Source organism: Pimephales promelas, chromosome 5 (assembly GCF_988280905.1).
Source record: "Pimephales promelas chromosome 5, fPimPro1.hap1.1, whole genome shotgun sequence".
NCBI lineage: Eukaryota > Metazoa > Chordata > Actinopteri > Cypriniformes > Leuciscidae > Pimephales > Pimephales promelas.
The window spans coordinates 23,985,113-24,009,844 of NC_142773.1; the positions used below are offsets into that span (position 1 = coordinate 23,985,113).

General features: G+C 37.3%; 3 protein-coding genes across 3 annotated transcripts; 1 reads left to right on the forward strand and 2 right to left on the reverse strand.

Annotated features, from left to right (window-relative positions):
• On the reverse strand, positions 1-12,082 carry casq1a (calsequestrin 1a). Its single transcript, XM_039654805.2, has 11 exons — positions 11,712-12,082; positions 4,856-4,949; positions 4,402-4,502; positions 4,129-4,240; positions 3,956-4,029; positions 2,858-2,988; positions 2,734-2,779; positions 1,773-1,827; positions 1,582-1,682; positions 1,390-1,464; positions 1-1,310 (listed from the first exon to the last, which is right to left on the reverse strand). The coding sequence occupies exons 1-11, from the start codon at positions 11,946-11,948 to the stop codon at positions 786-788; spliced, it is 1,551 nt and encodes a 516-aa protein (XP_039510739.2). The 5' UTR covers positions 11,949-12,082; the 3' UTR covers positions 1-785.
• Positions 12,083-17,512: 5,430 nt separating this feature from the next.
• On the forward strand, positions 17,513-18,850 carry c1ql4l (complement component 1, q subcomponent-like 4 like). The gene is made up of 4 exons (XM_039654809.2): positions 17,513-17,772; positions 17,918-17,980; positions 18,083-18,214; positions 18,298-18,850. Exons 1-4 carry the CDS (start codon positions 17,604-17,606, stop codon positions 18,573-18,575), a joined length of 642 nt encoding a protein of 213 aa, XP_039510743.2. The 5' UTR covers positions 17,513-17,603; the 3' UTR covers positions 18,576-18,850.
• Positions 18,851-19,141: 291 nt separating this feature from the next.
• Positions 19,142-23,524, reverse strand: hnrnpca (heterogeneous nuclear ribonucleoprotein C a). Its single transcript, XM_039654806.2, has 9 exons — positions 23,369-23,524; positions 22,426-22,560; positions 21,889-22,154; positions 21,713-21,785; positions 21,545-21,607; positions 21,264-21,433; positions 20,322-20,435; positions 19,973-20,103; positions 19,142-19,794 (listed from the first exon to the last, which is right to left on the reverse strand). Exons 2-9 carry the CDS (start codon positions 22,428-22,430, stop codon positions 19,690-19,692), a joined length of 927 nt encoding a protein of 308 aa, XP_039510740.2. The 5' UTR covers positions 22,431-22,560; positions 23,369-23,524; the 3' UTR covers positions 19,142-19,689.
• Between the last annotated feature and the right edge of the window lie 1,208 nt (positions 23,525-24,732).

Sequence of the window (24,732 nt, forward strand, 5' to 3'; positions counted from 1 at the left end):
TTATTCCAATCTGTTTTTATTTTAAGACTTAGGAGTAAAACCAAGTTGTCTTCATTAAAAAAAAATAATATATCAATGCTTCTTTTTCAGTAGAAAACGTTTGTGATTTACTGCACTTTTTAGACGGAAGGCTGGACAATCCCTTCTCCGGCTACCGTCACATAAGGTCACATCCTGTCTTAACAAAGAAAGAAGGTATGACTAATGACCTTGAGGAAAAGCCTGCTTAGCACCTTTAGGTCCTGTCACAGCGGGACAAACAATCCATCCACATATTAGTACAAATACACATTTAGACAATAACAACAAATTCAACTGATGGATTTACACTTAAAATAATGTTGCTACTCCCTCTGCCGATTTTACATATTTTTGGTAAAAAAAAATATGTATGCTTGAAAGTCAGGTCCTTTTCCAAATGTATGCATTGGTGTATTTACATGCCAATTGCAGTATGTCCTTATGCACAAAAAATGGATGGCATTGAACTGAAAGCAATATACATCTTTTGCTAATGCTTTTGGTTTTATAAGTGATGTCAACATTTGGAGGTCTAAGAGAGAGCATGGTCTTTGAATTAAACTTTGGGTCAATGGGAGATGAAGAGTACATTCCTAGATACAAGGTGATGGATGGAACATGGTGAGAATTAAATGATGACATTTTTACCCTCTTGATTTCCGACAAAAAATATTAAAGGAATTTTTTTTACGTTGATGATTTAGACAATTGCAATTAAACAGACTTTAGTTTGGACAATACATAGCATGTAAGATGGTAAGAGTTTAATCGTCGTCATCATCATCATCATCGTCGTCATCATCATCGTCGTCATCATCGTCGTCATCATCGTCATCATCGTCGTCATCATCGTCATCATCGTCGTCATCATCATCGTCGTCGTCGTCATCATCGTCGTCATCATCGTCGTCGTCATCATCATCGTCGTCGTCATCATCGTCGTCGTCGTCGTCGTCATCGTCGTCGTCGTCATCGTCGTCGTCGTCGTCGTCATCGTCGTCGTCATCATCATCGTCGTCATCATCGTCGTCGTCGTCATCGTCGTCGTCATCATCATCGTCATCATCATCGTCATCATCGTCGTCATCATCGTCATCATCATCATCGTCATCATCGTCATCATCGTCGTCATCATCATCATCATCGTCGTCATCATCATCATCATCGTCGTCGTCGTCATCATCATCATCAGGATCAATTTTGTTCTCTAGCACATCCTCCAGCCAATCCTCCAGCTCATCAACTGTTGGCATGTCATCATCATCCATATCAAACCAGATACTTTCAGCCTGCAGAAGACAAAAGAGCTCAGCCTGGGTCTCGAAAGACACAACATACAACACTGAAATCCTACAGTGAGAAACTTACATCATCAACCTCCACTACACCAATCTGAGGTGAGGACAGGTCAATGTCGAAGGTCTTCTCCCAATAGGGGACAAGCTGCACAGAAGCCACAGAAACATGATTAAGCTCTGGTATCCACTTTCACAACAAGAATTATATTTGGAATATCCAATGACTGTGCATTTAGTAGTGTAATAAAAGCCATAGGGTTACCAGAGGGAAGTCATCGGGGTCGATCCAGACGATGCTCAGGTCAGGATTGTCGGTGTTATCCTCTGCCACTTCCTTCACGATTTCAAGGAATTCAAAGCCATCTGAAAGTGAGGAATAAAGTTATATTACATTTTAAAATGACAGTGGCTTTGATCAATATATTAAAGCAGCATAATAAAAAGATCTCATACCTGGGTCACTCTCCTCAGCAAAAGCAATTATATGCTCGCCATCAAGAGCATCCGCCTGTTAGTATTACAAACTACAATAAATCACAAGATCACATCTTGGAATGTCTTCTCAATATCCTTGATCCTTTATTAATATAATAGAACTTGACTTATAATATGATTTACTGTACATTATTTTCATCATGTCTAGAAACAGATGATTTTCTAATAGATAATCCTGTGATTATCTAACATGTGTAAATAGTAGTGCTTGCAAGGCAGCAAAAGAAAAGTGTTTTAAGTTTTAAGCTTTGCTGAATGACATGGACCCTTTTCACAGACTGCAATGATGCATTTCTGCATTGATTAACATCATACATCTAGAATGTTTTTATCTACACTATGTAAGTTAAAAAATTAAACTGCACGTGTCTTTCGGAAGATTTTGTTTTGTTACTGTTCAAAGCACCGCTGTACACCAGTGGATACAGAGAATCTTATCAGAGCGGATGGACAAATTAAAAAAACATGATATGATATTGGCGAATGATGTACGTACTGTATGTGATTTCCCACGAAATCTTTCCCAGCTTAAATATAAATCATTATATTAGGTTTATCAAAGTGTATTTGTTTAAATTACGGTTATGCAGAATGTTTTGCACTCTTGCATTGACACAATTTATTAATTTATCAAAAAAAAGGTTATAATAAACTTTAAATTATAGATTCCTAAATCAAGGAGGTCTGTAATACCTGGAGAGAGCTATCCATTAGCATTCCCATTCATCTCATTGGCAGAGTGAAATTATCTACAAGATGAACTTTGAAAAGAGTCTGTATGTGATGTGGTTCAAGTTGAATTTATTGTAGCAAACTGTCAAAAAAGAAGAAAAATAGCACGTTTCAGCAATATCAAGGCAGTGTTGCCTTGCAAGCACCTTAAAAAAACTATGGTTTCACTGACTCAGCATCAGCTTACCCAGATCTCATACATGTTGTGTGGCTGCATTTTCCTCAGTGTTGGCCTGCGGAGACATTTCCATAAATGTTCATTGTTGATTTCATTTCTCAATTTGAAGCTTTTTTCACATCAATCAACACACCTGTCATTTTCCTCAATGAATTCAACAAGTTCTTTCTCACTGTAGGGTTTACCGGGGATGACGATGGGTTCATCCATGAAGGGCTCGTAGAAGTCCACCTCATTCAACTTCAAGCCTAGTTTTGTAGCAACCTGCAAACAATCATTGCAATGGCTTTGATAGACTTTTTTTGATATACTTTAAGGGAATTGACATAAGTAGGTAATAAAGGAGCTGCTTTTAAAAATGAATCATGCGGATTTACTTTTATTTGAATTCAGATATTGTTAAAGACTATAGCTGAGTATGGAGATCCAATCATCTTTAAGCACCGTGGATGCCCATAAAATACTGCGTCAGTGTAAAGTTTTAGAAAAGTAGAAAGCAACTAGAAAAAAAACGTTTGATGAGACCAACTTTAAGTTGGCTTTTGAAAGCCGAACCAGGAAGTTTGAAGAAGTTTAAAGTAGTTTGAAGTTTTAAAGATGGATTAATTAGAAAGAAAGGAAAGATTAGGTAGAAAGATAGATAAATAATAGATAGAAAGACTTGTTTTAATGAAAGAAATATTAGTTAGAAAGAAAAAAGTTAGATAGATTAGTTAGAAAGAAAGATAGATTTGTTAGAATGAAAGACAGACAGACAGACAGACAGACAGACAGACAGACAGACAGACAGATAGATAGATAGATAGATAGATAGATAGATAGATAGATAGATAGATAGATAGATAGATAGATAGATAGATAGATAGATAGATAGATAGATAGATAGATAGATAGATAGAAAATTGATTTGTTAGAAAGATAGAAAGAAAGATGGATTAGTTAAAAAGAAAGATGGATTACTTATTGCCCATACAATACTGTGTCAGTCTAAAGTTTTAGAAAAGTAGAAGGCAAAAAAATTGTTTATTTAAACTATTAAAACGATGGCTATTTTTAACATTCAGAAAGCCATTTTAACATAAATAAAGATCTAGATGACATTTTCACTTATATTGTAGATATTTATTGTATAAAATATATAAAAATTAAATATCCTCCGAAAGTCCAGAATTGGTCAAACTAGAGTTCTGTAGCTACACAGGGTTGAGTAAATTATGATTATATTAGTTACCTTTGGACTAAAGGTGGCAAAGAACTTGATGTGTGGATGGAACTCCTCTGCTGCATCCTCATATTCATCATAGTCTAAAATCACAAGACCAATGGTGAACTTTTCAAAACAGTAGACTTACTTAAATTTTGTGGAAAAATTATAGAAGAATGTATTCCCATTTGGATACGTACGGTCAGATTTCTCACTCTTGAAGAAGCCCACCAGCTTGATATCCTCCTCAATATTATAGAAACCTTTCAACTCACGTACATTGCTAATGATCTCAACAGGATCCTCAATGACCTGGTAAAAGAGGTAATCAGAATAGAAAGTAATGACAGTAAGACAGACTGCTGAAACTGAGGACCAAGTGTGCGGTCGGGTAAGAAGGAGAAAAACGGGGGAAAGGAAGAGCAGGATGCAAATAAAAAATGCAAGAGAAGTCTAAATTATTTTTCACGCACATCATAGAGGAATTCCACCAGCGTGTCCGCAGAAAGCTCTCCATCGTACTCAATGACCTCATCCTCAAAGAAGATATAGATACTGTCAGCCTCTTCCAGACCTGAGGAGCACAAAGATGGAAATGAACCTGGGTTTGAGAAATGTCCACCAGAGGTCATAGTTGTTCTTCTGCTGACGTCCTTAAGTTTGACAAGAAATCTACACAAAGGGCATCAAAAGAGCACAAAATAAAGCCTGAAACAGGAAAAAGTAATTTTGAGAAAACACGCAATCAGATCCATACACTTTCATGACAGGACAAAAAATGACTTGTTACATGTCATCCTATTTCCTCACAACAACCCTAACGGGCTTTTTTGTTTTTGTGGTGTGAAATTTTTTTTTAAACAAAAACAAATATTACACATCACGCACAAGTATGGTCATATTTGAGTGATTTTGTAATGTAGTTACCTAGTTTCTTGGCAACAGCTCTGTCTGTCTTTTCATCGAGTAGGCCAATCCCGATGTCCTCGTCGTCAAGATTCTCCAGGACTTGTGCAGCAAGCTGGGTAACAAAAAATATAATTTTGAATGTCCTTCAGCTTCTTCGAACAGCATGCGTGTGTGATTTGGTCTAGATGTTTAAAAGCATGCATGTTAATGGTGCCCTGCCAAGCTGTTCAGAAGTGTTCCCTCTCACAGTCATTTTGTGTGAAGTTCCCGTGGAAACACTAAGGTAAGGTGATTTCTTGTTTTATTTTTATTGGGGTTTGCATCTTGTCAGCACAAACATAATGCATTTATTATCACCCTGAGAGCTGCTTTTGGTAGCTAACACACTGTGTACAAACACACTGTGTTGGACAAGGGCAGCACATTCGTTTTCTGCCTGCACAGATATTTCAGGCTCTGCTGTAAGAACTGTAGTTAGTTTCTTCCACAGTCTTATATCCATAAAAGCCATCCTCAGGAGCGCTGCCCCTGCACTTTCTAAATCGGTGTGAAACTCGACCCGTATGATGGACAGCTGTCTCTACCAATCGCAGTGCTACATGCGCCTGCTGAGCCGGAGTAACAGGGTGCTGGGGTGAAGACAGGTTCCCTCAACCATTTCTCCAAACATTATGAGGACCTAAACTGAAACAAAAGCCCTTGCAGTCCTAATAAAGATGCACATATTCTTTTTTTTTTTTTATCCATACGTCACTCTAAAATTGTTTAAATAATTCAGTAGTGTATGTAGAATAGGATATATAAAGGATGCAAAAGTGGCATAAAGATGTTTCAAGTGACATGTATAAGGTCTTTTGATGTCATTGATTCTCATAGCTTTGCATTAAAAAACTTGAAGCTGTTAACGCATACCAAGCTAACAAATGTTCTAAAAACATTTTGTCTAACAGTTGTGAAACATTATTTAAAAAAAAAAAAAAAACATTAGACAACATCCAGCTAAAATGATTAAGAAAAAACGCTTATGTATAAAACATTTTGGAGAACATTTATAGACCAGATAACGCTTACTAAATGTTCTAATAATGTTACTGGGAGAATGTTTGTTCATTACTTTGAGAGAACATTGCTATAATGTTAGCCGAAGTTCTGAGAATGTTCCCTGTCTCACTCATCTACTTCAGATGTCTCAACACATCTGCCATTTTTTGTAAACAGTCAATAATGCCGATGCTGTCCATTACTCACACTAACACTATAACCACTACTCTTTTTTATTTTTATTTTAAAATTATCTAACGTTAATGATAAACTAAATCCTGTAAAAAATCATCTGCAAAATATTCTTAGGTGTAAATAACAAGGTTGAAGATGCAGTCAACTAGCTCTTGAGAGCTCACAGGCTGGCTTTGACCTATCCAATATGGCGGACAGCAATGCTGTACCTTATGCAATATCTATATAGATATACCGTATATGTGTTAACTGACATGTCCAAAATGGGTCAAGAAATTAATCAGAACGAATACTTCAGATCAATGGATTCATGAATCATAAATAGCTAGTTCTCTTGTTAACATGAGAAAAGGATTTTTTTTTTTTTTTTTTTTTTTGAATAATGAATTACATGTTTAGACTGAGACTTAAAAAAATTTAGATTTATGGACTGCATTTCTGTTATTTTTAGGACTTTTGATCATTTTTTAAGCTTGAAAGTTTCGGTCCTTGTTCATTGTAATTGCACAGAAAAAAACACAGAAAGCAAGCAAAATGTTATCCTTTCGAGTTCTACAGAAGAAGATGAAAAGAAATTCACACAGATTTGGAGCAACTTAAGGGTGAGTAAATTGAGTGAATGAATTTCTCTATGTAAAATTTAATGAATTTTATGTCTAAATTCTTACATTAATATTTATTCATTTAGCTGAGGCTTTTGTCCAAAGCTACTTACAATTGGGGTGGTGATGGCGCAGTGGAAGACACATTGGTGTGAGCGACCCGGGTTCAAATCCACTGTGAGACACCAATGTGTCCCTGAGCAAGACACTTAACCCCTAGAGGTGTGCGACCTCTGACATATATCACTTGTAAGTCTCTTTGGATAAAAGCGTCAGCTATATGAATACATGTAAATGTAATTGCTATACTGCCCTAAAAAGCAAAAAGGCAACTACGCAGAGTGCAGAACTGAGAAAAATGACTTTTGCCAGGGCTTTTTGCAGTTACTGTACAAACGACTACCATTTTTCTCTAAAACGACACGCATTTAAGATAAGATGTTTTGTCATATAACAAAGGATGCCTTGAATGTCATGAAAATTGTAATAATTAATGCTTTACCAAAACTGCAGTTACTGCCTTTTTGCTTTGTAGGGCAGTATATATGTCAGAGGTGGCACGCCTCTGGAGCAACTAGGAGTTAAGTGTCTTGCTCAGGGACACATTGGTGTCTCTCAGTGGATTCGAACATGGGTCTCTCACACCAAAGGCATGTGTGTGAGAGAAATTCTTAAAATTATTTTCTTAAAGTTACAGTTCTACCAAGGAATCCGATTTTTTTTTTTTTAATTTTTAAGGTTTATCCAAGTGTTTTATTGCATTTTTGAATTATTTGTCTGAGAATTTTATGCAAGTTCTTCCAGTTTATCAGTAATATTAGCAGCAAAACTTGAGTGATAATTTGTTACTTTGTTAATGTCCTCGATCTTGGTAAAGTCTCAAATATATTTTCTCCTCGGTCTTTAGAATGATCTCAAGGTTTTTCTTTCAGTTTAGTATATTAGTACATCAGCAACATATTAGCATTAAAAGGAGAATATATGTCCATTAAACGAACCTTAGGCTGAACTCAGCTAAAGGAAAAATAGGTCACTGGCTATATAAGGCGTCCCACAAAATACCATGAGTCAACAAGAGAAGATTTTTGCAATGAATTTGAGGTAGAGGTAGAGTCAGGATAAAGGAAAGAACAGACATTTAATCCAATACACATGCCCTTCTCTTTTTTTCTTTACATCCATCTATCTCCTCCAATAATATCTTCATATCTTTTCAATTCAGTATATATTCATCAATTCATAAATGCAGTAAAACACATAATTTTTCATCAAATAACAGAAAAATCTAAACAGCCTCCCAAGAACAGAATTGAGAACACTGTGTCATCTCTAGCCTATAACTGAGTTCTCTTAGAGGCTTAATGAGTATTTATTAGCCAACATAAATATGTTTTTTCATTAAAAGGCACACTATGCAGGAATTCCGTTTTTGTCAAACAGCGACCCCTAGAGTTGCTGTGGAGTACTTGCATTTAATGTAAATACCACTCACGCAGAGCGTCTCTGCCATAGACTGGTCTCTGCACTCACAGCCTGATACTCATTTGAAGCTGTTAAATTAAATTAAATAAGAGATCTAGCGCTAAAATGTGTTTTTGAACTCAAGCTGAGCGTTCATGTCCGCTGCTATCAGTTCCATGGATACATAGTGTCTCTCGTGGCGGCGCGCGTGCAGTCTTCACTCGGACACGCTCTTCAATCTATTCCAGTTGCAGAGACTCTCTATTTATTCCAATGAAATCACAAAATAAAATGCTCAAAAAACGTGTCCCTGCTTGCTTGAGACTGTAACCACTGATGAACATATTCCGTTTTGATGAGAGAGAAAAAAAGAACCCAGACCATTAAAGAACTCAAGGAAATATAACCAGATACACCCAATGCTTGTTGTTGGTGTAAATGAGAGCATACAAGTGTTTCTGTAAAGGCAGAAAGCAGATCTTCTGTAATGGAGCATCACAGCGGCTTGTGCCACACAAACAGATATGACAGCAGAGGTGTTTATAATTAGAGCTGCAGCAGAGACAAACCATGACTATTTTGGCAAGGTGGTGGTGACGTTCAGGGTCCTGGGATCTGCTGACAGGTACGCTAATGTGCCCAACACTCAGTACTCTCAGTCGACACTGCAGATTTCATGAGGTCAATCAGCACTCAAGCTGTCATAAGTTACAGCGGGACTGTGAATTCAGGAGCAATGTGTTGCAAAGCCATATACAAAAAGCTCCTTCCCACAATGCACCATGAATGCTCATTATGTTCCCTATGTTCCACTAAAAGTGCAAAACATAAATCATATGAGCCAACTCAACTCAAGGGGAGAGTCTGTTCTTGCCTTTCTCCCAAAAGACAATGTCCATCAGAAATCCACTAGCTTTTAAAACTGAGATTTAGACTTACAATTAGTTCCCACTAATCCCACACAACAAACACAATACATCAATGTCTGTTGTCTCTTGAGGACCTGCACCAAAAGTTCTTAATAACAACAGACCACTGTTGACTCCAGGAGGTGACAGGACGGCTAAATGATGCTGTAACCTTTTGACCACATGGGGTGGGTTCTGCCTGCTGAGAAGATGCTAATGTTAAAAAAAATGTATGAAAAAAATAAATAAATACTTTGGAAGTCAATGGTGCCAAAATTCCAATCTTTATAAATCAACCACAGATTTGAGCTTTAAACAACTACATTGTCGACTGAAAAACTATTAAAACTAAATTTCGTGACACAATAACAGTAGTATTTTAAAATTTTGCGCCCTTTCTACTCTGAACGTTACTAACTTATATAACGAACAAATACAACTAGAAACAAATATTCAGTCTTGCTTATGAAAGATAATTCCTCGAGACCTGTTTTCAATTGTGTGGCGCTTTGTAAAGCCCCAAGCAGCACACGAAACAAGCATTTTTCTCAATTCTCACAGCGTTGACGTACGCTCCAGCAGCCAGTAGGGCGTCTATATATTTATTATGTCTATGATGGACTCAGTCTACACCATCTATGATTTGATCGTCACTCTGAATACTATATGGGCGAAGTCAATGACAAAAATGTGATTTTCTCAGTGTTCTGCTCAAAATGTTGCTTTTTTTATGAAAAATAATTTTATTTACCCACATTCAAGTGTTTATACAAAAAGAATGAATGAAGTTAGAATAAAATAGTTTTTTTTTTAAGTAGAGGGTTCTTTTTTGTCAAATTGCACGTTCAGATATTCATACAACAAAATATTCTGGGGGCCATGGAAATTGTCAAAAACGCTGGTGGTGGCTGGCAACTTTGAAAAAAGAAAGAAATAAACCACTGGTGGGGGAAAAGGTTCAATTATTTCTGTTTAGCTTTTTTTTTCAGTTTTAGTCATTTAGTTATCTTAAACTTATTTTATTTTAGTTAGTTTCCAAGGCAACATATTGTCATATAAGCAATTAATTTAATAGTTTAGTAATAGTTAAAGTTAACAAAAACAACAGTTTTCAATTGCTGGCAAATCTTCTTTTTCAAAAGTCTTCTTTTGCAATCTAGTACAGTGTTACCCGTGATCTGTCATTCAGGTCCAATGCATGCAGTACTATTATTAATCAGCAGTGGCCAGCAGCTGACAATTTGGTGATGTATACCATGTACTACATATAGCATAATACACACTGCTGCTGTGACACTGTAAGATCATGTGACTCATTACATGTATTTAATCTTTGAACCAATCAGACAGCATGAAAATATCAGCACTGATGCTTCAAAATGCTACAAATTATATCTTGCATTATTCTATATTATTTTTTAGCATTTGTTTTAGTGTCTGCATATGGGCCTGTTGACAAAACCAAAGTGAAAATGTAACCAGAAAGGCAAATCCCTTTGAAGAATGACCCATCTGAGCTCATGCTCAGGGTGCAAATTTACTGTGTGGTGCATCAGCAATTTTCTGATCATAGATGCCATAGTCCAGATTGTTCAAGTGGCTGGTGTGACAGGCCCCACATTCCCCAGGCTCAGCTGGAGTATTTTTCCTTCTGATCCAGTGAAAAGCCTCTATCAAGGCGACAGAAAAATCTATTTCGTTAATTAATTAAGTTTTTAATGTCCTCTATCAAGGTTGAATAATCAAAAAAACTATGGCCACTAATAAAGGCTAAAAGCATCAGAGCAATAATTGCTTCAAGCAACCAGATTAAAATCAAAACATCAGTGCAAACAAAATTTTGGGCAAAATTCAAAGAGCCATGCAGCTCTGTTTCCTGTAAATTTCCATGAACTGTATATGCAGATCTATAAAGTGCAGGATATAAAATACTATATAAATAGCTGCACTGTTAATCCTGTTAAGAAAGTTTCCTGCCACATTGAATCAGCAGTTTACAGGTCTATCTATCGATCTATCGATCTATCGATCTATCTATCTATCTATCTATCTATCTATCTATCTATCTATCTATCTATCTATCGATCTATCGATCTATCTATCTATCTATCTATCTATCTATCTATCTATCTATCTATCTATCTATCTATCTATCTATCTATCTAACTATCCACCAAACAATATCTTTAAGGATCTAAATTAAGAATTCATACAATAAAGGGTTTTAACCAGTGTTATTTTAGTATACTATACTATACTATTATAGTATTTATGGTAACATTTTTAGGTCTCATTCGATAACATTAGTTAATAAACTATCAACGAGCAATATATTTGTCTTTATTAGTCTTAGTTAACATTAGTTAAAAATACAGTTGTTCATGATTAGTTCATGTTAGTTCACAGTGCATTAACTAATGTTAACAAATTCAATGTTTGATTTTAATAATATATTATTAAATGCTGAAATTAACATTAACTAAGATTAATAAATTCTGTAGAAGCATGACAAAAGTTGACAAATCCTATGATGTTCTTCGTCTAAACTGGTCCTTTCACAGAAGACTTTGGTCATTAAGCATGCTTCACAACTACCCAAAGTTACAATGGATCCTGCTGCTCCCAATAAGTACCCCTCCCCTTTGGCCGACTCCGAGTCAAACCCACCTCAAGGGCCAGCTCCTCAATCTGAAACTGTTTCTGGGCGACTCTGCTGGATCCTACGTGCTCATGGTAGTACACCACCATCACGTCATATTTCTTCATCACAGACTTGAAATTCTTGGCATTAAGCTCGTGAACGCGGTCCTTTCCATCGTACTCAGGGATGTCCATACCTTTCTGGCCCCATGACAGCTGCCCGAAGGTCAGAAGGAGCCCAAGGAACACTAGGTTCCACTTCATGATTAAATACTTAAGTAGGGGGAACTTTAATTCCACGGAATTTAAAACAAATCAACTAAATACTTCATAAAATTAAATTAGAAAGGACCTGTGATCCCCACCACCCAGAACAGACAAGACCAAGTCCTGAGGCCCCTTGTATGAAACCCCTACACACGGGTAAAAGAGACGAGTAACAGGGTCGAGAGCATTTTAGGGGGTGGGATGAGGTGTGAGAGAGAGAGAGAGAGAGAGAGAGAGAGACATTGATATGTGAGAGAGGGGCTGCATGCTAAAAAAGAGAGAGGCACATTTTTTTTCATACAGTGAGCCGGACTGGAGATCACAGCAAGGCAAAGTAGAGTTTGATACCATACAACCTCTTAAGTATGACCATCAAATTTTAATAGGTGACCGAAAGTTTGTGTACATGGGACAACAAAAACTGAAGTGTGAAGGAAGGGATCATAAGGCACACAGGAAGGCTTTATCTGCCATATTAAGGTATAGAGAGCTTAGGTCTTGGCTAAAAATACAAGATGTAGCATGGAGACGGAGTGCAGCATGGGTAGGGGGTGGGGGGTGTCTTGTTTGCTGCACTTGGCTCATCCGTGGTGCTAGAATGTGGCACTAGGTCACTTCAGGACAAGATGGAGAGACAAGGTGCACCTCCTTGGATTTCACAGATGTCAGTTTACTTTTTGGGCTATCAATATTCTGGCTTGCTGTTCTCACTGACCCATAATGGTGAATGCGATATTCGGCCCGACTGCATTCATGCTCAGTGTGTTTATCAGCACTGAGAATTTTTTTCATGGCCTACGTGCCTAAACTCGAGATTAAATGTGTGCTCATGGTAGCTAAATAGCTCAAGATTACTTTACAAATTGAAAGACGAGAGGTTAGTTATTAATAAAAATGATGTAACATGATCTTACATGTTCTCTTCCCTTCAGCCTCTTTATTTAGTGGCCTGTGGAGTTAATGCCTATTTAGTCGTCAGCTGGTGGTTAATGATGAAGCAAAGCAGTGTGTTTTAGAGAGATGATGCGATGAAAAGAGGGGCGTAAGTAAAAAGAGAGTGCTTGGATGTCACTGCATATCCGGTGTTCAGCACATTTAGCATAGGCTAATCCTTCATTAAATGGGGATGCCGTTTGATTGATTTGACATCAGAACACTTTATGAAATCCTGTTCGCAACTTATTTTACGTCTTTGATGTGATGCATTTCCAAATGATATTCACTGAGAAAAAACGCAGGGTGGGAATTTTATCCATCATAAATTGAGTTGACTATGAATTATAAATAAAATATAACAAAAGACAATCCATCTTAACCTAAAACCACTAATTATATAAAGTACTCAACTTTTTAGATGTAACATGCATCACTTTGGATGGTCAATGGACGAATAATAAACAAGTAAACTATAAACTGGAGAAATATTATTATGTGACAGATAACATTAAGATAACACTGGCTTAAAATGGTTACTAATATGTATCAATATGTTTCATTATGGCACCATCTAGTGGTTAAAATTATATGATAGGCCTGCAGATTAAAGACAAGAATGTTGATGCGGTACATGTATGCACAGGGAGCTCTTATTCATAATGTAATTAATATTCTTTAGTATTTTACATATATATTGATATGATGGCTCATAAGGATCTCAAGCTGAATTTACTGTAACTACCATTATTAAAAGACAGTGACCCAATGACCCTTGCTTTGTAATGAACCCCATTAGAGATACATACCCAATTGTTTTTTATCTGTTCAAAATAATACCGTGATTACTCACCTGTTAATGCCATCTCTGCTTCGCTTTTACAACATTTCAAAGCTCTCAGTTCTTCGAAAAGCCAATAGCCAAGCCAATGTTGATTTTCGTTTAAATGATGAGCTCTGTGAGTCTTTTCGCCAGCAGACTCTCCTCTGTTTGGCTTTTTTTTTTTTTATAAAAAAATAAAATAATGGTTAATGTTCAAGATTTCGTGCAAGATTTTCGTTCTCACACACTGAGACAACTATATGCCACTCACCATACAGCCGTCAAAGTCATCATAGAGTCAAAGTAGCCGGAGCAAAGTTTTACACGCACGCTGCTGTACATGATGTTGTAGCCAACGCGATATCCCGCGAAAACCATCCGGACCGGACATCTCTAAAATGTAAACACTTATACCATAGTAAATCAGGATTCACATTCAGTTAATTTTGACAAAAAAAAAAAAAAACAACAACAACAGTTCTTACTAAAATGTCATCACTATCTATGCACGGCGTTATTTCCGGTGAAGGATTAGGGATGCTCGATAACTTCCGCCGAGTCCAATGCAATACCGAGAATTTATATTGAATTTTATACTCCATGGTTATACTAATGAAACATTAGTCACAAAAACAGATAAAACAGACACCCCTCGTTGTGTTTGCTTCTTTTTAAAATTATATTAAATAAACATATATAAAATTACATCTAAACGTATGTACGTTTCGTTTCAAAGACGGGAGGACAGTAAATATTGAAGACTCTGCCATAATCCCGTTTTCTCCGGTTTTCCTCCGCTTTAATCTACACAACCGGAAATGGACGAGCATCCTTACGTCAAATGCGGAACTTATGCAATATGCGTGCATATAGCCCATTCAATGGGCTCTATGCACAGCGGTATTTCCGGTGAAGGTGCGCTCGATAACTTCCTCCGATCGTAGAGTCCAATGCAATACCAAGAATTATATTGAATTTTATACTCCGTGGTTATACTGAAGAAACGTTACCCAGATAGCAAACTGACATTGAATCAACGTGGAAATATGACATCGAAACATGTTGATCTGACATTGTTTTGCTCATCGAATTAACGTTGAACCAACGTCAGACGCGTCATTCTTTCAAAACTAACGGAAAATCAACTTGAAATCAACGCGTTGTTTCAACGTTATGAAAGCAAACCAATTTTTTTTTTTCTTTTAGCTTGAAGAATGCCGCGTCTGACGTTGGTTCAACCTTAATTCGATGAGCAAAATCAACGTTGTTTCAATGTCATGAGAGACGTCGTTTCCACGTTGATTCAATGTCAGTTTGCTGTCTGGGTAGTCACAAAAACAGACAAAACAGACACCCCTGGTTGTGTTCATGCTTCTTTTTAAAATTATATTAAATAAACATAACTATAAAATTACATCTAAACGTATGAAAGTTTCGTTTCAAAGACGGGAGGACAGAAAATTTTGAAAAGACTGCCATTATCCCGTTTTCTTCGTTTTTCCTCCTCTTTAATCTCCCCAACCGGAAACTGATGAGCATCCTTGCGTCATGCGGAACTTATGCGTGCATATAGCCCATTGTCACATTTCACTGAGGACATTTGGCCCTCACATGGGGGCCAAACGTGTCCCAAATGTTGCGCAAACGTTTGTTGTGCCAAACGTACACAGTAACATTCCCTCACTTACCTTGACCTTGGGACCTTGTTCTTATAGAGAGCGCAAGATTAAAAGCTTTGACCGGCTTTAACCCATGAACTGTGTGCATTGAACAAAGAAAAAGCATTGACTTGTGCCTAACATTAAAGACGGCTCAAACTTCTTTTTAGTTCTTACTTCTTTTTTTTCTAGTTCTTACTTCTAGTTTTTACTTCTTTTTATGATATACACACTCACCTAAAGGATTATTAGGAACACCATACTAATACTGTGTTTGACCCCCTTTCGCCTTTAGAACTGCCTTAATTCGTTGTGGTATTGATTTAACAAGAAGAAATGTCTAGAAATGTTAGCCCATATTGATAGGATAGCATCTTGCAGTTGATGGAGATTTTTGTGATGCACATCCAGGGCATGAAGCTCCCGTTTCACCACATCCCAAAGACGCTCTATTGGGTTGAGATCTGGTCACTGTGGGGGCCATTTTAGTGCAGTGAACTCATTGTCATGTTCAAGAAAACAATTTGAGATGATTGTGTGATGCTTGATTTGATTGTGATGATTTTGATGCATGATGCATCAGTTTGATCAGAGCCCATTCTTCGGCCCATTCTCCTCTGACCTCTAGCATCAACGAGTCATTTTCACCCACAGGACTGTCGCATACTGGATGTTTTTTTCCTTTTCACACCATTCTTTTTAACCCTAGAAATGGTTGTGCGTGAAAATCCCAGTAACTGAGCAGATTGGACCCGACCCGACCCGACTGGCACCAACAACCATGCCACGCTCAAAATTGCTTAAATCACCTTTCTTTCCCATTCTGACATTCAGTTTGGAGTTCAGGAAATTGTCTAGACCAGGACCACAACCCTAAATGCATTAAAGCAATTGTCATGTGATTGGTTGATTAGATAATTGCATTAATGAGAAATTGAGTTCCTAATAATCCTTTAGGTGAGTGTAGTCTCAGGCCGTTTCTCAAAACCAAGAATGCAAAGAACGGACTTGTGTTCTTGGGAAGAAAGCTCTTGCTAGTTGTTCTTGGAAGAACGAACTCACGAGGTGACGAGCACACAGAACGCTGCTGACAGTTTGAGACGATGCGTTCTTGCTGGTATTGCGCAATAGTACCCCCGCACAGACGCCGTCTGCAGTGCCCAAACATAACAAGAATTATTATACAGCCAGGCTTTATCGCCCAAGCCTAAGGGATTACTCTACATACACTACAATGTAATGTATATTCATAACAATAAAGCAACACCTGTCTCATTTTAATTCTGCTTCTGTTGTTTGTTTGTGTACATCACTAGCCAACGGCGGGAAAAAACACCGGTAATATTCGGTAATATTCAGGTAACTTTTGACCTGCCTCTCTCTGCTTCCCGCTCCTTCCACGAATGCCGAAATGAATTATGGGATATTTCTGCCGTCAAGTTCACACAAGTTACCATCCGATGCATCCTCGGTAAAATGGGAGTGTCAAGAACACATCCGGGATTTTTAACCGTTCTTGCCTAAATGCAAACTTGTGTATTGGGACAGTACTTGGGCCGCGTACAGACAAGAAGGCATATTGAGAAATGGCCTTCACGAGTCTACATTACATTATCACTGGTGTTTTGGGATACCAAGCAATTATTATAATATTAATTTATATAATTTTTCCTATGACTTAAAATCCATGGACCTAGCCAATAAATGTAGCCTAAAAGTATTTTGCATTAAATTACACAGTATAGGAAAATTACAATTCAACCGGCTTTAATCCATGAACCTTGACAGCTCACTCTTGCTCACTGCGCAGGAAGCTACAGACACTGTTTTTGATGTGATTTAACATTATATTTTGATCGAATGGGTTGCAAAAATCTGCATAGGCCTATGATTAGGAAACTGAGGACTGCCTTTATAACATGATCTAACATAATGGATGTCATGGACCCCTGGGCACGTGCCCAGTTGCAATAATGGTTAATCCAGCCCTGACTGGGGACATTTTTGTCCCAATAACATAGCTTATGCCTGAACCACACAACCATACACACATGCCCTAATGGACTAGGCCACTAAAATAAACAAAACCCTCCCAGCATCAGTCTAAACTCTAAAGTACACATGTTTACAAACTTTCGCAACAAAGTGTTTAAGAACAGCGTTTGCCATTCAAAGGTGAATTCTGAAATAATCGCAGGAGTAGTTTGAGTGTCTGAAAAATACATTAAAAACGAGACAATGGAAGTACTGCTGCTGGCACTGCTGCTCTGTGCTGGGAGCTCAGTTGCACAAGATTTATGGACAGCAAATATGGACATTATTGCTGAGCTCCAGAAGCTAAAACACATGGATGAAAGGATACAAAAATTAGAAGAAACACTGACCAAAGTAATGAGTGAGAATGAAGGTAAGGTGTCTTTGTATTGAACATGTCATTGTGGAAAAACTTTACAATTTATGAACTTAAAAAAGAAATTAGAATATACACATCTTTATAAATTAATTGCTTTGCAATAATGTGACATTATCATATCAATGTGTATTCCGTACAGCTTTGAAAACCTTGGTACAAGATTCACAATCTAAGCTTGAAACTGTCCAAAAAGAGAGTGAAGGCAAGTATAAGGCACATCTTGTTCCCTTAGACATCTAATTATGTTAAATTAAACATTTTATTTGATTACACATTTTACATCAGCCCATTTGCTTATTTCCAGCCAAAAAGGTTGCTTTCTCTGCTGGACTTCTGGCATCTGGAAGCAAACAAACTGGGCCCACTAATAATCTGACAATTCTGGAATACAAAAAAGTCTTTAGTAATGTTGGAAGTGCCTATGACTCAAATACTGGTAAGGAATGTAAAGAGATTACCATTATAGGAATACTGTTCTTAACCCTGTTCACAGATAACATTTGTTCTTGTGCCTTACAGGTATTTTCACAGCACCAATAAAAGGAGCCTATTACTTCAGATTTTATGCTCATTGTCATGGTAAAATCACAATGGCTGTCAGTCTCGTGAAGAACGGTGTAACCCAGTGCTCTGTGCATGCCTGGAAGCCTGTTAGTAATGGTAATGGCAGCAATGGTGTTATTCTCACGCTGGAGATCGGTGATCAGATTTATACACAACTTTGGAAGAACACCTGGGTTTATGATGATCCAGAAAGTTACACTAGTTTCAGTGGCTTTCTGATTTTCCCCTTGTGAACACCTGCATTTCTTAGAAATCCAGTGCAGGATGTGATGCAAAACATAAGTGAACTATGTCAAAGTAAATTAGAGCAAATAGAGACAACGAAAGGGAGATAATTGTTTATGGTTGTTAGTTACGATATGTTAATGTCTGGACTTCTTCATATTTCTTGAAGTCTGATGAGTAAATGAGCTAAACTCATATGATCCATCTAAGAATGAGAGTAATACATATCTCTAGCGTATCAAATGCTGATTAATTGATTAAATAAACCAAATATGTCACAGAATTATGATTCACTTGCATTCTTTCCCCAAGGTGGTCAGACACCAGCAAAGAATCGGAAGGTCAATGATAAACAGTCAATAGACTTTTAAAGCAAAAAGTGTGTAGTTTAATGGTCAAATATGAACCCTACTTCACATCAAATTCATGTTATTGGTGATATGAATTAAAAAATATATTTTTTTATAACATAAAAGACTATCCCAACTACTTAATCTAAAAATCACTGACAGCATTGTCACGAGCAAATATTTGCCATGGTTAACACTGAAGAAAAAAAACAAAAAACAAAACATTTAATTTAATATTTTATTGAAACTTTCCTGTAGAATTATTCTGAAACAGGGTGATGTAAAAAAGACAGGTAAATACAAACATAGATGTTTCATGAAAGCTTGTTGGTTCTCTGTAGAGGAGCCACTCAAGTTTCTCTCTTTAAAAATACAAACTTTACTTTTGTTCACAGAAAGAAAATTCCCATAGTGACACAGGGCAAACAGCAAACAGGCCAGTTTCACTGAGAATGCATAATGGACATATTTTGATAGTGAAAAATAAAAACCCAAAATTATTAGGAATAACTGGAGAATGACATAGTTTCTGTTGTTTGAAAACAAACTTTTGTCTTCATCAAGGTTAAGGGACTTCAAAAGCCTGAAAAGTTGTCATGCTTACATTAAAAATAAACTGACATCAGTGAAACTGATGTAATTGTAGTGTCAGTTATCATAAGTGTGCAGACATCTATAAACAAATCTTTTAAAGACTGGCTTCAACCTTTCAAAAGAACTGAAAGGGTTGAATTTTGAGTGGGTGTCTGAAATCCATGGAGTTAAAAACAGCCTATGAGTCATCGCCATTAACGCTGTCTCCATCTTCCCCTTCCACATGCTCACCCTCTTCTTCCTCCTCTTCTTCTTCTTCATTCTCTCCTTCCTGGCTTTTAACCTGAGAGGAAAAAGACAACAACTTGTCAGTGTATCGCCATAGTTGGAAACAAATCTTAGAGACCCAAACAGAGAAAATTAGACATCTTTACTCAAATCATGTCCTCACAAATTCAGCACCAATTACACTTAAACGCAACATCCATAATCATAATAGAAATAGATTCATTTTCACAAACCTCCTCTTCCTCCAACAGATCTCTTTCCTCCTCAGAATCATTTATCTCTTGCTCTTCCCTCTCTCTGTCTTTCTTGCTGGAATGCTGCAGGGAGGAAGCCTCACCCACTTCTGCCTTCACACTCTTTCCCTCTGATGTAAAAAAACAAAAAAACAAATGGTGGTTTTAAGCCAGTAATCCAGTGAGATTTTTGTATGCACAAGTAGTCTGACAACAGCCAATATGCTCCACACAGATATCAGATCTCACCAGAGTCTGTCTGTGATTACATGAAGAAACAGAAAAAAACTGAGACCGACTAAATTGTGAACCTGCTGAAGAAACTCAGGTGGAAACCGTGAACGCTTACCGGATTTCTTGCTGTGGTCTTTCTCCATCCTGTCCAGACTCTCCAGCAGATAGTCAACCTTGTGTTTGATTTGAGAGAGCTCTCTCTTAATTGTTTGGAGGTCATCTGCTTTTACTGAAAGAAAAAGAATTCCCTGAATGTATGTACCAATTGACAAGCCAACCAAGGTCAAAAATGTAAAATAAGTAAAGTCAGGCTGTAAAAAAAGGTTAAAAAGTCAAATGCTATGTTAACCAAAAATAAATAAATAATAATAATAAAAACAAAATGTGTTTTTAACATATTTGTCACTGGTTGATTAAATGGTTAGTTTACCCATCATTTACTCACCCTTGTTTTGTTCCAACCCGTAAGACTTTTGCTCATCCCGAGCCAGCTGTGTGCTCTCCATTGACAGCTACCATTTTGAAGCTTTTATTAAATTTATTATTCAATTTAGGCTTTTATTCAAGTATAGACATTGATCAGCAAACATAAACAGAAGCTTAAACGAACCGTCTTGACGTGTGAGAACAAACCTCTTGTGGAAGCTCAAACTTGCTGCACACGTTGGTTCTCACACTTCAAGAGAACATGCTTGAGCTTTCGTTTACCACAACTGATGTGCGAGTGATGAATGATTTTATATGAATAAAGCCTAAATTAAATCTGATCAGCATATAAAACGACCATGTCTCTTCAGAAAATTTGAACTAAACCACTCAATTCACATGGATTAGTTTTTACGATCTCTTTATGAACTTTTGAAGTGTCAGTTGCATAGCTGCCAATGGAGGGACATTTTATTGTGACACTTTATTTGTGTTCCAAAGATGAACTAAAGTCTTACAGGTTTGGAATGACACGAGGGTGAGTAATTAATGACAGAATTTAAATTTTTGGGTGAACTAACCATTCAAACAAGCCTCTCTAGAGTAAAAATAAAGAAAAAAAAGCACTGACGGGCTCGAGAGGATGTCCGCTGGCTGCTCTTGGAAGCAGTTGAGAAACTGGACTTGGTGCGGCGACTGGTTCCCCCACTCATACTGACCCGTGGACGTTTGGAAGGGATCACAGCCCGTGACAGAGGTGGTGGTGGTGGCGGGGGCACACGGGAAGGATATGAATACATTCTGTACAACACAAAGAGATTGAGGCGTCAGCAAAAAGTGCACACATATTTATATACATACACACCCACTGGCAAAATGTTTGTAAGACACATCAACAACTGCAGATCTTACCTGTCAAAGTAGTCTCTCTGGAAATCATAATCAACCTCAAAACCAGAACTACTGCTGGAGAGACTTTAGAAAAAAAAAAAAGAGATTTTAACAACAGCAACACTGGCTTATTGGAATGAAACATTAAAATGGGTGAATATAAAAAATAAAAACAAATGTATTATTTACCTGTACATGTCTCCAGCTGATCGCTTTGACGTGTTTGGCCTGTGAGGTTTGGGTTCTCCTGCCAAGTTAATATCTGATTGAAAGACAGGACAATTGTTTAATAAATAAAAAAACCAACAAAAAAAACCCAAGATGATTAAATAATAAGATAGTCTCTGATTGATTTATGTCCTTACCAAGCACCTGTCCAACGATCATCCGGCCGTCCTCTCCTGCAACAGCCGCTCGCGCGGTTCTCTCATTGACGTACTGGACAAAAGCGTAACCCTTGTGCACAGAGCAGCCAACAATCTTGCCGTATTTACTAAAAATAGCTTCAACATCTGCCTTGGTAACCAGCATAGTGTTTAGGTTTCCAATGAAGACTCTTGAGTTCAGCGACCGTGGGTCTGTCTTATTTGTGACGTTGCTGGCAATCAGCTGACTAGCGCTGGGAGAACGACTAGGGCAGTGAAAAGAGACATAAGGAAGGAATTAATATGTTTTTAGGGGAAAAGCTTGCAAAACTTTGAGCCTATCCTACTTTTATGATATCTAGTACAGTATTTATTTTTTTTGTGCTACTTGATGAGGTATGCATTTGCTATTTTGTGGATGATCTCACTCAGTAGATTATAAACCCAAACAGTACAACACTATTCCCCAATAATTCATATATAGAAACCATATATTATATTAGACATTGAAAGAAACTGTTGATGATTGTGACTCACTCCATGGTGTTACTGCAGGCTAGGGCAGTACGTCTGTTTATCAACGGGAATAGCCAAAAGTGCAGATTGCTCTCAGCCAAAGCAACAATTCCAACACCGCAATCAGTGAGCAGCCCTCGGCTCCTAACAGAAATGCTGAGAGAACAAAAACACATCTCATTACATCTGGACAAGGTTAGATTTATTTTGATCAACATTTGAAATTCTTTTAAATAGATCTAGCTAGATTCAGTGTTTAAATATGCATAAGAAAGATGACCAATCAGAATTCAGTATGCAAAATATGATGGTCATTAGGCAAACATTCTATTAGTGGAATAAAATTCAAGGGGATGGGAGGGGATATGGGTGGAAAACGTAAAGAAAAAAGTATCTGATGAAACGGCTATAGCAAACATTTGGTTTCATCTTCATCATTCACAAAATGTGATGCAGACTCCCGCGATGATAAACATCATTAACTTTGACCTGAAATACCCCAGCGCGAGCAGAGAGCTGCAATTTGAGTTCTTATCACCCTCTCTCCACTCCACACATAAGCAGGTGTGTGGTAAGCGCACGGGCGCCGTTGTCATGTGGCTGCCGTCGCATCATCCAGGTGGTAGTTAAGGAGAGACCCCTGGCATGACTGTAAAGCGCTATATAAATGCCTCATTCATTCATTCATTCATTCACACAATCGAGTTTGAATATTCCCATTTAACACTCACGAACGCGGTATGGTTTATTTGATTAACTTATTGATGCAAGGCATTATGACTCAACACACGTGGCAAATAATCAAATTCATGAAATGTCATAGAAAATCCTCGAAGTAACGTTAGACAAAGGGGACAAACAGGGCCTCGATCATAGACCGGAGGTAAAGCGGATATCTCTGCAAATGCACGAAAAATATGCAAAGGTCATCGTTGATTTAAAATAAAAACTATAATTTACTCACCATGCGTTTAAAACGTGTTATTAAAGAAGGGCTAATCTTACAATGACTGCAAAACAGCAACAACTGTGAATTCGCCGCGAGCAGTCAATCTGTTACGACATAAAGCTGGCCACTCGTTTTTCAAATTTAAAGTCACATGTTTTGTTTTTTTATACATGGCCTTCTTCTCGTCTAAACTCCGTAACCCTGACCTGCAGTGTTCATAACATCATAAAATATCAATAAACGCTATAAGGTGCGTTTTTAAGCGCAGTTGCGCCAAATAGCAAATTAGTAAGGGCTTGTATTTTGAAAGAATCATGACCCTTTTCGAGTCGCATTGCTCGCTCTTCACACATTCATTCACATTCTCTCTCACACTCACCAATATGGTCACTTATTGCTTATTTCTTATCATCTTAATATTTCAGGGTTTTTTGTGAATGTCTGGAATTAGTAGTTGGGCTTTTTAAATTTAGATTTAAGTTTAAAAAACGCAGTTTGGCTTCTGGAGTCGTTTTTGTGAGAAAATGTTACGTCCACATCTGAAAACCATGCTGAAAACCCCCCAAACCGGAAGTGACGTAATGGGAGGTACCGCGGTCAAAGTAAATAATAGAAAAGAAATGAAGCGCAATGGCAGTTCGGACACTGAGGAAATGATAGCTTAAATGTTTACTCCTATGACGAACCTCAGCCATACAATAATTAGTCTGCAATGCAGCCAAGAGTGCAGCGGCGAGGGTTAGACAAAACAACAGTCATCATAGGAGACAGCATAGTGTTGTGAGTGTGAAGAGAACAGGGCAAGTGTCTTGGTGAGAGATCAATGTTAATTTATAGCTATATCCACGTTAGCCTTTGTATATCACATGCTCAGATCACAATATTGTAGATTATTATAATGTATCAGGCATTGGCAAAGCTAATATTGGACCCCATATGTGTCTAAAGCTTGTGAGCACCCAAAAAAGGGGCGTGTTTAAGCACCCAAAACCAAGGGAGTTATCTTCATTAGTTAACACGAACAAAACAATGAACAATACTTAAAAGATATATTAATTTTAGTTAGTTAATGTTAATTTATTTTTTAATCAAAAGTTATCTTAACATTAGGAACTGTGATCTAACGTAAACAACTGTAATTTTTTAACTAACATAAATGCTTAAAAAAACTTATTCTGAGTTGATGTTATGCTAATGCATTAAATTAAAAAAGAGAACTTGTTAAGTGCTACCATAATATCAATGGTTTATAAACATTTGAGATTTTATGCCAATTAATCAAATGTTATGCCTGTCCACATAAAAATTTGTAATATTTTAGGAAATAAATCATGTAATAGAAATCAATGATGCTCAAATAGTCTCTATGTCAAGTCTCT